General features: G+C 34.7%; 1 protein-coding gene across 2 annotated transcripts; it reads right to left on the reverse strand.

Annotated features, from left to right (window-relative positions):
- Positions 1–582: 582 nt before the first annotated feature.
- On the reverse strand, positions 583–12,174 carry LOC113235089 (probable glutamine--tRNA ligase). Of its 2 annotated transcripts, none has more exons than XM_026470657.1 (12): positions 11,959–12,173; positions 11,458–11,856; positions 11,109–11,223; positions 10,534–10,902; positions 9,090–9,277; positions 8,659–8,885; positions 7,154–7,290; positions 5,605–5,776; positions 4,316–4,550; positions 3,317–3,462; positions 2,857–3,046; positions 583–715 (listed from the first exon to the last, which is right to left on the reverse strand). In XM_026470657.1, the coding sequence occupies exons 1-12, from the start codon at positions 12,073–12,075 to the stop codon at positions 668–670; spliced, it is 2,343 nt and encodes a 780-aa protein (XP_026326442.1). In that variant the 5' UTR covers positions 12,076–12,173; the 3' UTR covers positions 583–667. The 2 variants fall into 2 exon arrangements, with proteins under 2 accessions (XP_026326442.1, XP_026326443.1); XM_026470658.1 differs by lacking the exon at positions 583–715 and adding an exon at positions 1,169–1,282 and having other exon boundaries at positions 11,959–12,174.
- Positions 12,175–13,725: the final 1,551 nt, after the last annotated feature.

The raw sequence follows: 13,725 nt of genomic DNA on the forward strand, positions 1-13,725 counted from the left end.
AGTATTTTATGACTAAATAAATGTCTGCTTAATTCCCCCTTCAAATTAGACGGAGAATGAAGAGGAAGAGAAAGACGAACAATGTACGATGTATTTATTTTACATGTATGTATACGTAAGACCCTTTTCCGGATTCTCTATATACACACACCGGCACATTTAACGGAATAAAAAAGTGAGATATATTCAATCGTAACGTTTACATTGAAATAAATTAGAATTAGACATAAAGTAGAAATTAAATTAACACCGACTTAGCCTTACTGAACCTTTATTGGAAAAAATCGAAATTAACAGCATGCATTATTTTTTTTGATTTTGTGACAAAGCATAAAAAGCTGAAAATTTAAAAATTTTAACAAATAAACGAAAAAAGTACAGTGGAGTATTTTTTTATTTTCTAAATTAGTCCTAAATAAAAAGTAAAACAACCGACCTGAGTTTTCTAAAAACACTTATTATTTTGGGGATTTTATTTGAGTCTCCCAAAATGTGCCGGTATGTGTATTTTACACTTGTAAAAATTATAATAAAATACAAAAACACTTTTATTTAATTTTTTTATCATAAAAGTTTTATTCAAACAATAAATTGTAAATTTTATTTACGTAAATACACGACACATTTATGTAATAAATACTAGTTATGAGTATATATATATTTTTATTTATTTCCCTGTATCTTCTTTGAGGGACACGGTTCTGTTGAATAGGATCTGTGAACAGACAATAGTATCACTAATAAAAATATTGAATTGTACTTATGCATTACGTGCATTCAAGTATATGTATATAACAGTCGATAGAGTAAGAATAGTAATCGTTTGTTTCAGGCAAAACTATTTTTCAAATATTTGTTCAATAATGCATGGACAAGAAACAGTGGTGTGTTAACACTATATAATAAAACAAGTAGTGCAACTCTCGCCTGTTTGGCACATATACGTACTTCGCTCAGAGCATAGGGTTGTTACAATATTATTTAAGTTGTACCTACAGGTTGTAAACATAATTTAATTCAATTTAGGTGTTCATTACAATATTCTCATGCTATATTGAAATAATTTTTGTTTGTTAAATGCACTACTTACGTATAAATATTGATATGCCAGGATCGCGGATTGATATCTCAATTATAGGAGAGCGATCATGAAACGGATATGAAATGCTAACCAATTCTGAATTTCACCCATACTTGCTCAAATAACTAACCAATTCTGAATTTGAGCCATTCTTGAATAGAATAGAATACGTTAAGTAAAATTAGGTACATTGTATTCAACCTGCAAGCAGATGTGCAAATATTAATGGGATTCAATGTTTCTTCAGTCTCTATAGTTTCTAATTAATGTAATGAATTTGTAAATTTTAAGTATTCTTTATTACTATAGAAGCAATGTGTCAAAAGCCATTTTGTCAATTTTAATTTAAAAGTATGTCGTTGTAACAATTTAATTTTGTTTGGTAATTTATTGTAAATAATTATACACATGTTGAAGCAGTTATTCTAATAAATTACTTTATGGCAACGAGGTTGGTATAATAGATTCATAATTTTTACTCTAGTTTGCCTTTGAATGACTTCACCGCGTGTTTTAAAATATTGAGGATGAGAGTTGACATATACGCAGATATCTCTAATGTACATGCATGACAAAGGTAATATGTTCAAATAACTAACTATAAACACGTCTACTATATGATGTCTTTTTTAATCACCGAGGGAAATCGCTTCAATACTATATTTAAGGGTTTAAAAGAAAAGCACTTAAAAAAGTTTGCTATGCTTACGTACGCTTTTCATTTTAAGCGTTCAAGCGTTGGTCACTGGTCAGTTCTATACTCAACAATTTAATTTTTTTTATCGTGCCTAAATTTCAATTAGCGCCATCTGTTTCCTAAATAAATTAATCTAAACGACTTTTTAAGCTTCAAACTAAAAAGCGTTTATGTGAAAAGCGCTTTTACAAGCACGCTTTTTAAACATACGTTTTAACGTTAAAAAATAAGCAGTTTTTTCCATATCAACAATTTTTTAACGCTTTAAAATGCCAATGAACAAAATGTTAATATAACAATGTTGTGTTATAAATAAAAATAAAACTCGTTTTTTACAAATAAACTTACTTTCTTAAAACGTTTAGTGGTCTACTCTTGCTTTTCGCTATCAACACAACGTTGCAAGCTTTTTTTAACATAAAAGTCTATGTTTCTAAACGATTTTGTTAGCTACAAACTAAAAAACCTTTAAGTGAAAAAGCGTATAAAAAAAGCACGATTTTTAAAAAAGCATAACGTTTAAACGTTTAAAAAATAAGCAGTTTTTCCCATCTCTAATTATAATGAATGACGCGTGTGACGTCACCGCGAGATTATGCGAATTTGTGCGACTGTATTCGGCGCGCAACGGGAGTGCACACGTACAAGCCCCGCTGCTATATTTGTATAGAAATACACTACTTGTTTTATGTACTAAGGTCTACAGAGTGAAATATTATAGAGGAACTTTTTAATGCATTTATCGGTGGTGATAGGGTAGTGTAGGCCGAACCAGCAACACACTACTACTATTGTATGCAGACGTATAATAAGAATTATTATTATTATTCTGTGTTTTCTATTTTAGACTCGTGGCCTGATAGATGAACTTTGAATTAAATAGAATATTCGGTGTCTCCTGACATTAGCAATGTCAGCTGTCCGGAACAGAAGCTGCCAGGTCCAAGAACCAGTGAACGATACAATTATTTATATTATAAATGGCAACACTGACCTGGAAAATCATAATATTATGTCACCGGGCTTTTTCTTCGCCTTTATAATTTCTTTTACGACATTTATGATTTTATTTACTCACTTTGCTATTAGTAGAATCAGAATCAACAGAGAAGAAGCCGACCCTCTCGAACTGGAACTTGTCGTATACTTTAGCCCCAGCGATGGAAACATCCGCAAACGCCTCCAAGATCTGCAGCGTGTCCTTGCGACAGTCCGACAAGAATCCGCCTGGAACTTCATTGGGGTCTTCGGGGTTTTTGTGTATAAATCTGTTACGTTTCGAAACAAAATTTGGTGTAACAAAAAATTATAATGACTATTGTATTTATTCGTGCATCTTGTGTCAACAAATTTATGGCCAACTAATTCTAGTGACGTGGGTTATTTTAGGACGTAATCCGCCATACTACCTAGAGCGAATGTGAGCTAAAATGTGTCTGAAAAGTTTTTTGAATCTTCGAAGACGTGCATGTTGCCAATTACATCTTTTTTCACCATTCAATTATAGTAAAAACTAATACTAATCGTAATTTACTCACAAAGGCTGGTATAATCTGACTTCGACTGTCACTGGTTCGGAAACCCAGTGAATAAAGGCTTTCGGTTTCTCTGCAGAATCTGTAGGCTCTACCGTACATTCCAAATCAGTAACTTTTCCTGTATTGTCCTTAAGTACTTTGGATATCTACGAAAAAGTAAAAAGATTGGTTGAACACATGGCACAAAATGATTCAGAACAATAATTAAAAGCTGACTGTAAAGTTGGACATCACAGTATTTAATTTGATTTGAATAAAGTTATTTATGAAGTGTTTAAATAGGGTCAACGGCCGACTTCGGCAGACGCAGAGTTTGTTGTCATTGTCTTACCGAAGGAGGCACAGTCGACTCGCTGTCTACACCATGTCAATTGCCTCCTTCGCCGAAGTCACCAAGTCGGAACTCACATCACGTATACAAGTTTACGCACAGGAATACAACAAATCGTTCGAAACATTAAAAAAACTGATCGGGTAGATTTTCGACTCCAGAACGCGCTTAGTGGTGAGATGCGGCCGCAAATATTGACGGTCAACCGTCGCTTTTATGGTAATTAGTGACGGGACGTACAAGTCGTGCACCTGTTGGAAAGCGACACGTCAGTCCATAACAGTTGCAATGTCACTCAGAGCTTTAAATTACAAAGATTGGGCACTCCCAATGCTCCCGTCACCCTTACACATAAGTTGACAAGTTCCATGTGACTGTAATTTCACCAGTACTCTTACCCTTCACAACCGGAACGCTTGGCGGCAGAAATAGGTAAGGTGACAGTACTTCCCTGGACGAACTTTTTCACAAAGAGCTCTACTGCTTCTACTCATAGATATATATGACCACTATATCCGAATACGTGACCACTACTGATAATACTATATTTACTTTATTAGCACGCAACGATTAAAATAAAATCACTACGGCTGACGCTATTTCACGAAAGACTGTGTTCTTTCTGTTCGATCTTTAATAAGCATTATATGAAAACCAGTATATCTCACCTTAATGACATATCCAGCATGTCTTAAACCAACGGACTGTGATTGTGTCAGACGTCTATACCCTTTCTCGGGCTCTTCTTTAAAATCACTCGCCTCAATATAGATAACTTTACTAAGCACCACTTTGTGAGAACCTTTGTCGGGTTCGTTGGGGAAGTCCGGTACTGTAACTTCGACTCTATCCATGGTTAGATTCGTTAGCGTGATTTTTAGTGGCTCTAGAACCACCATCACCCTGATAAAAACAGAGACTGTTAATTTCAAGATTTGTGAGCGTCGGCTTGGTATGCTGAAGACGCTCTGGTTCAAATTCAGCCGGATCGAAAGATCTCTGTGTTCTATGTTTATATTAATAATTATAACAAACTAGAGTAGTAATTTTACAAAAAAATAATTGAATATCATGGTAGTAAAACATCGCGATAGTCAATCAACTTCATATTACAATTATTAAAGCGTCATCTCCAGTCAGCCGCTGGTAGCTGTAAAGGTACCTGGCTGAGTGAAGAAATCTTTAATGGATTTCTCACAGATGGCGCTACGGCAAAGAAAGTTAAACAACCAAAAACTCCTTCTAATTTGACTAACTTCTGCTGTCCCAATTTTTTTCTTCCAGTACAATGAGTCATCCTTATAAGAAACTGAGTTCATGAGCATTTAAAAAAAATAGTCAAATTTATTCATTTTGTATGAAAAAATATTTTATGAAGTTTGACCAACTTCTGCTATCCCGATTTTTTTTCGTCCGATACGATGAAATGATGATCCCTTCATGAAACTGAATCGATCAGCACTAAAAAAATTTTGATCAATTTTATTCATTTTTATGGATAACTCACGCTAAGCCAAAAAATTGACTGTGTCAAAATTGTTTTCACAAAAAAGACTTAATGGTTCCTGTCACGCAAGAGGTCCCGGGTTCGATTCCCGGGCCGGGAGAAATATTTGTATGGCCTACATTTATTTCTCTCGTGAATTGGGTGTAATTTGTGGATGTCTATGTGTCCATGGCACCCGCAATACAGGGTTTCCCCAGTGCGGGGCTATGAGTACGTGCGCGTTATTATTATTATTATAAGACAGTTTTCTTGTATCTTCTATGGTTTCGGATTTCCTCAGTGTTCCATTTAAAAATAAACATCTGTATAATTACGTACATACGTTAAAAAATAAAGCACCATAAAGTACTACGGTTAATAAAGTATATTATTTACCTTTATCTACGGCAAATTCTTATAACACTTAGTGTTTGGCACGTTATGGCCGAATGTGGTAATTTAGCTGCCTACCTGGGAGCTGTGACATTGAGCACGTCCCTGACGGCGGCATCCAGCATGGTCGGGTCGACGGCACCAAGAGCGCCGGTGACGCCCAGACCCGCGCAAAACTTGTTGATAGCTGCTGCCGGCACCCCCCGGCGACGTAAAGCCGTCAATGTATACAGTCGGGGGTCGTCCCAATCTTTGACATGCAAATTCGTTAAAAAAAATTTAAATACATATTTAAATCATCTCAGTACAGCGTACTAAAAATACGACCTCAAAAGTTCGAGGAATTACATCTATTTGCCAAGTTTTATTGAAATCGGTTGTACCGGATTCATCCCCGAGTTTGCCACCCTTAGAGGTGGAATATATTCTTCAACGTTAAATGGGGCTACTACCGAGGTATCCTCTACGAAACAAAAAATAATCATCAAAATTTGTTCTCAAATGCCCGAGTTATCGCGTAACATACATACAAAAAAAGGCCGAATTGAGAACCTCCTTCTTTTTTTGAAGTCGGTTTAAAAATAATAGTAAAAACATCGTGATATTCAATCAAATCAAATAAATATTGCAATTAAATTAATATAGCGATATTTCTGTCTGTCGTCTGGTAGTTGTAAGTACCTGGCTGGCTGACTGAGTGAAGAAACTTTGATTAGTTCTCACAGGTAGCGCTATCGCTACGGAAAAAAGCGTTTAAATTTAATACAAATCCGCAACAACCACACAAAGAAATTCGTAAGATCTGCTGTCTCGATCCGTAACTCAGTTGGCAAGAGCGATAGCCACGTTGAGGCAACAGACACTTCGAGTCCAGTGACATCAAAGGAATTTTTCTTTGTGTCTGTTCGATCTTTGTATCAATAATAATAACAAAGTAGTGGAGTATTATCATTTATCACAAAAAAATTGCTAAATATCATGGTAATAAAAATATCATGATATTCAATAAAAATAAATATCTTAAATAATACATATATCGTCTAAATATTACTTTTTGTTCCTACAGTGACAAATTGGTATTGGATGAGTGGGCTCGTTCTCGCAGTTGGGTGTTACTAGCACCAATGGAATTTTTGTGGTGTGGGTTTCTCTGGCCACCCTACCTTCCCCGGGAATCTTAAATTGTATTGTGATCATTTTGTTGAATTAATTAAAAATTATTAAATAATATAATATGATGATATGATATGTTATGACATATGACATGACATGATATGATATGATATGATATGATATAATGCAATGCAATGCAATGCAATGCAATACAATACAATACAATACAATACAATACAATATAATATAATACAATAATATATTTAAAAATTATTAAATTAATTTGTAAAAATTACTTACGCTACTTACATTAATTAACATTAACCACTCTCGACCGTATTTACCATACTTGATACATCTAAAATTTTAGAGTTATACATATATAGGTACATGAATTTAGCAACTGGCATTGAATAAAAATAAACTAAACTTGAGACAAATTTTAGTAGCGCCTGAAGTAATCGCTTTCTGAGTCACATATGACCAATCTTCTTTGTTTATGAACAGTACTCACCATTAACTATTCCCTCATCAATAAGCTTAGCAATCTTTCTCTTGGAGACCACAGTATAATTCACATTCAATCTGCCATACTCCCACTGCACTGGGCAGTAGATTCCAAGTGCATTGCAAAGCCAATAATATGAAGATCTATAAAAAAGTGTTTAATTATAGTGTATTAGCTTTAATGGGCAAACATGCAGCACACAGGTGTTCAAGTTGAGAATTTGCTGTTAAAACTGCTACCATGCTATTTTATTTAGTTGTAGCAGGAATTGTATCACTGTATAAAATACATCAAGTATATAACCAGAAATAGAGACAAAATATCGTTCGAAAACTATTCTGCCAAATCAATACGGTGATAACTGCGCTCCGATTCGCCAGCCCGAATTCGAAACAATTGACGAGTGTCGTCAATTGTTTCACTTCAAATCGACCAGTTTAACTCGAGCTTTGCTATAAAAGACGAAAATTGAAAAATTACATATTTTATTACCGATGAAATGTGTTTCCGTTTGTTTTGTAATTAGATGTTTTGCGTTTTTCCAACACCACCAAATGGAATAGCCCCCCATTGTTAGATCTTTATTACAATAAATACAGAACATTTTTGGAATATACGGAAACGTACACACAGGTCAGTTGTTGGCGCTGTACTACTTAGTTTCTAATTCGTGATTTCAGCGCAAATGAGAGTTGATATTAAGGATATGTTCACATGACAAGCGTTCAACGCGCGTTAGGTTTTTAAATAGTATACACATGGCGGGCGCTTTTCACTGTTACAGTGCAAGTTCGGCATTAGTCGAAGATGGACTTGGAAACAGCTATGTGTTTGTGGATTTTATATCGAAGGCAACAGGAGACGGAAATAGGTCCATTCTATTTTACTATCCAGGCTCAGTGAAAGTCACTTAATAACTTTGTATCCTAATCTCAAACTATATGACTATGGACATGTGTTTTGCAATTTCAATTGCAAAACACGTCTCACCGCATCGAAAACGCTGTATATGATCTCAAAGCGGTTAACAAGTGCCCGGCGTTAGCGCTGGGTTGAGCGCGCGTTGGCCGCTCGGTGAACACCTACAGCGATTTACGTACAAAATTCGGTAAGTTGTGAGCGCGCGTTAGCGAAACGCCCGTTGAACGCTCATCATGTAAACATACTCTTAAAAGTGATATAAGGCCCATTGCCTTATGAGTTGCCAGGGATAGGTGGCCCTTATTTCGTATTTATATACATATGACAAATATACTGATGACAAATTCTGATCACTAAATTTTTCCTATTCAGGTTGAAGTAACATGACAAACATTGAATAACAGTGTCAAGTCATTGTATGCTCTGCCAGATCTAAGCCGTACAAAAGGTACAGTTTGAAGTTTTAATTAAGTACCATGACTATTTTGATACCTGCTGTTGTAATAATAATCACTTCTATTAATTCCTATAGATAAATTCCTCTGAGTAATCATGTAAATTTCCAATCTCTACAAACAAAAACTACTAACCTTCTTGACTGGAACTCCTTAGTACAAAGAGAATGTGTGATGTGCTCAATACTATCACAAAGGCAGTGAGTGTAATCGTATGTAGGGTAAATGCACCACTTGTCGCCAGTACGGTGGTGAGGCTTGAACTTAATCCTATATGCTACAGGGTCCTGTTTACCTTCTTCTAGGGTTATTTTCATTCGGAGTGTGGCTTCCCCTTCATCAATTTTTCCATTTCTCATGTCCTTTAAAATACTTATAAATAAATATAACAGAACATCGTATGTTATTAATTCTTGCATTGAAATTTCCAGTGATTGGCATGTTATTTCTTATTTGTGGCTTTAAAGTATGTACAAACAAAGGTTTATGTTCATTGTATAATCGGTACATAATTATGTTAATAAATGTTACATATTTCCTCATTTATTAATGGCTAACAACATTACCTCAAACAACTGTAAGCTTTCCTCAATGGGCCTGTTTCTCCAAGGAGACGGAGGGGGATTAAATCCTTTAATTTCCTCTGATTTTTGATGGCACACATAGGCAAGATCCTTCTTGATCAGCTGAACTGCCCATTCATAAAGTTGATCAAAATAGTCAGAAGAGTGAGTGATTTTGTACGGCTTGTACCCTGTAAATTACCCCCAATATAGCAATTTACTATCATCATCAACCCATTTATATGTCCCAGTGCTGATCAAGTGACTCATCTCAGGCTTAGGCCATAGGCCATAGCCTAGCCATAATAGCCATCAGGGTTTAGGCCATAGTCCGCCATGCTGGGCCAGGGGAATTGGGGTCTTCACACATTTCAGAGAATTGTGAACCTTCTTCACTTTCAGTTTTAATCACAATGTTTTCCTTCACCGAAAAGGTCATGGTAAATTGTAAATTAAATTTTGCACATAAATTCCGAGAAACTCAAGGGTGTGAGCCCAAATTTGGACCCACATCCTCAGCTTGAGAGTCGGTAGGTCAAACCATTAGGCTACTAAGGCTTGTTTTATATAGTAATGAAAGTGGTATAATATTGACCAATTAAATTTTATATTTTAAAATTGTTGAATATTCAGCTAACAAAAGACATATCAAAATCCTTTCACCACGGCAATAAATGATGAGCTGATGCAAACAAACTTTACATGCAATGTCACATAATATTGTTATCTTAGAGTGAATACCTCATATGTGATTTCTATGTAATTTTTAGGACAAAGATATAAATTTGTTGTAAAATATAGTAAACACAGTATTAATGTTTGCAATTAGCATTTCATTAGTTAAATCATATATATCTCTTTCAAATGCTATATTATTGTAGTAATATATTTAAACAAAAGGTATGTAAGAGGGCTGCTGGTGCTGGTGGCGTTATGTCCTGTTGGATGGAATGTAGTAGTAGCCTCCGCAGCCTCCATACATCTTACTTACTAAGTTTAAAGTTCAAAGTTCAAAAGGGTAGTGGTAATAAATCGTTTTATAAGGCTTTACTATGGTTTTTAACAATACTTATGATCTTGAAAATGTATATTGTACAAGAGAATTTTAGTAAAATGGTAAGCAGAACAAAAAAATAACAAGATGTGTTCTCTGCCGTGATCGGGCAGTGAGTGACGATGGAACAATACAAAATCAGAATGCGAGGCAAAAGAATGGAACAATTCAACAAGTGTGAGAATAAATTAAGAAATTTAAATGAAAAGGTGGAATGATGATCAAGAAGGTCACACCGTCACAGGTATATGCATTTTGCTGCAACAAAAAATGAGTAAAAATGTGTATAAATTCTTAACCAATGTTTCCACTCTAAAGTGATGATTTGTGGATGGAACAATTTTAGAATTTTTTCAAGACACACTTTAAAAAAACAATCTTAGCAATACTTACCAAGCCATTCAACCATATCCCTAATTCCAACAAAGAATTTTTCCTCCTCTTTCTCAGGATTGGTGTCATCATACCTCAAAAAACAAACACCATCATGGGCAGCCGCATATCCAAAGTTAATATTAATGGCTTTAGCATGTCCTATGTGTAAAATACCATTTGGCTCAGGAGGAAACCTAGTTCTTACTTTTCCTCCTGTCATTTTTAAGTGTTCCTCTAACAATCTCTTAGTGTCAGGAGTAACAACATATCCATCGGCCTTGTAATTTTCTCCAGGAGCATGAAATGGCAATTTTTTCATTAATTCAGAAATAGACGATGCACCATCAACATCACCTGACGATTCACACTTATCAACTGCTGTTGTCACTGGAAAGAACAGATTATAATTCTAGTACAATTATTTTCTTATTTACCTATAAATACTTCTATATAGCTGTAATATATTAGGGGCATTATGAAAAAAATATTATTAAAATGGTATTTACAAGAGTTACATGTCAATGCTTCATCCACATGTGTGTGAAAAGAGACTTTTATTTTACATTTTTTTGTCTCATATAGGAATGAAATACCTTTACTATCTTCCTTCTTCTGTTTCTTTCCAGCATCTCCACTTTTGCCTTTTTTATCTGTTTTAGGAGGAGGAGCAAGGTCTGCTTCAGATTTTGGTCCTAATAGATCAAATATCTGCAAATTACAAAAAACTTTATTTTTGACAAAAACACAGTTCAATGTTTGTTTCTTGCCATAATTTTATAAGCAAATATTTAGTTTATTTAATCACAAAACAGTTGAGTAAACAATTACAAGGTTAATAAATGATAATGTTTATGCACTAATATCAAATATTTAGTCAAAGTACTTTTAAATAATCTACATGTAGATACCATGCATAAGCAATTTTAATATTAAAGACATTACCTGTATATCAACCTCATTCTTTATAGCCTTTCCATCAGCCCATGGTAGGTCAGCTCTAACTGCCTGCATGACGATGCCAGCATTGAATCTGTACCTTTTTTCCAGCAGCTCTTCCTTAAATTTAGCCATATGTTTTTCGACCGCCTGTTCGACCTGTTCAGGCGTAACTACGACACCTACACCACAAGCTTTCTCAAACCTGCTAATATCAACTTTGGTTTCATTTACATTATTAAGGAGGTATTCCAGGGCTGCGTCTACACGCAGCGTCGAGTCAAGCTTGCCATTTTTTATATAATCGCAAATAAAACCTAATTTATCGGCGATTTGAGGCTTGATTTTAGTCGCCAGATGGTAAATCAACATCCCCGCCCCTGCTGGTAAACTTGCGATATCCACCTGCAATTATTCATTATAAACGCATTACTCACCATTTGTACACACTTAACGAAGTTTTAAAAATGTATTGAACCTGAAATACTGCCGAAAACTTATTCTAACCTCGTTTATTGCAATCAGTAAATACTTCGTGACGTTGGCATTTTTCAGCGTTTCTTTCGCTTTTTGTTCACTTAAACCTAAGTGTTTTAATCTTTCTATTGTTTCTTCCGGCGACATTATAATTTATTTAAATGCTGTTACGAAATAAATTTAATGTTTTATATACAATCCGGCAAACACATAAGAAAAATTGCAAATTGAAATTCAAGCTGTCAGGTGTCAGAGTGTCAGTTTTTTTTTTCTGGCCATGGAAACAAAGACCTTCAGCCGAAAACATAAAAATAAGTTTTTCTGTAAATATGGCCGCCACAAAGAGGATAGGCAATTTGAGGCGGCGTGCTTGGATTGACTCGGAATTCCTTAGAACGGGCCGATACGGGTATTTTAGTTCGAGGTTCGTATAATTTCGCGTTTTAATCTTCGATTAAGACACAATAGCACTATCCTATTCCACTTTAAACTAGATTTCACAAAATAATTGAAAGTCGAAATAAAAACGACACTTTTCCCTCCAAAAATTCCAGAGCGAATCTCAGAGTGTCAGACAGATGCAGTGTTGCCAACTAGACTTATGCAAATGTCGCTACCGCTAGACGATTACTGTTGGGTAATTTTCCAAAAAAATTTAAATAGTGGAAATTTTTCCGTAAAAATTTGAAAAATTGGAAGGCTCATATTATGTTCTACGTTTAGAAATATCTTTTGAAGTTTTATTTAACGTGAATTGTAAAATAAACTCGTAATAGCTAAAAGTCACCTTTAGTCGAGCCAAGATAGCATTCTCTTTTTGACAATAAAGAATGGCGATAGAATGTAACTTAATAATTATTGTCCAAATAGGATACGAATTATTATATAATTTGTCTCCACTGTGAACACCAACGACGTGTTTATTGCGGTTAAATATACATATAGTATCTCTCAACAATAACACATAATTAAATTTAATATCTGCATTAAAGTTGTGATAGTTTGTATTTATGATACGTCATGTAAACGGTTGTTCTATGTTTTTTTCTTCTTGAACCTAATGATGCTTGCGGGACAGCAATAAGATAATACTGTTAAGTGATTAAAAATCATGTAGTATTGTTGTAGAAATATCCCCAGAAATTAAGCAAAAGCCATTATCGAAAATGTATATAATAAAAAACATTAATAAATGTATAATTTTGAATCAATCATTGCAAACACCGTTCAAAAGATTACTTTCTTAGAAAACATGTACCTATGGGTAAAGTAAAAATTTGATTTGGCACTAGTTGCACTCACTACATGCAGCATAATGCACATAAGTACGAGTGCGATAGCCTTGTAACCGTCTTGTTGTTTCTGTTCCTTGTAATCTCAGGCGGGTGTGAATACTACTAAATTCCTATACTCGTATATTAGTAACTAGTATCCTACTAGTATTAATGATACTAATTAAAGTGGATCGTGTCGCGGCTCTAAAACTGTCTGCCAAAAAAAGACTGCTTACTATCTTGGCACGACTATCGAGGAAAACGAGATTTAAAATGATTTCACGACCGCAAAAAATCCTGCAACAACCACACCATCACCACTTGTGGCATCATCTGTCATTTTCATTCAGTAACTTCAACTTTTGACAACTGTCAACGTCAAATACGCAAATTAAAGGAAAATATTGGAAAATATCAGGAAATTTTTTTTTTTTTAAATATTATTTTTTCAAAATGTAAATTTTCCATGACCCAACACTACTAAGCAGAAGGTTGTTGTCGCTAGTTATCGCTGAAACGTATT

Source organism: Hyposmocoma kahamanoa, unplaced genomic scaffold, assembly GCF_003589595.1.
Source record: "Hyposmocoma kahamanoa isolate Upper Pololo Valley unplaced genomic scaffold, ASM358959v1 87, whole genome shotgun sequence".
NCBI classification, from domain to species: Eukaryota; Metazoa; Arthropoda; class Insecta; order Lepidoptera; family Cosmopterigidae; genus Hyposmocoma; species Hyposmocoma kahamanoa.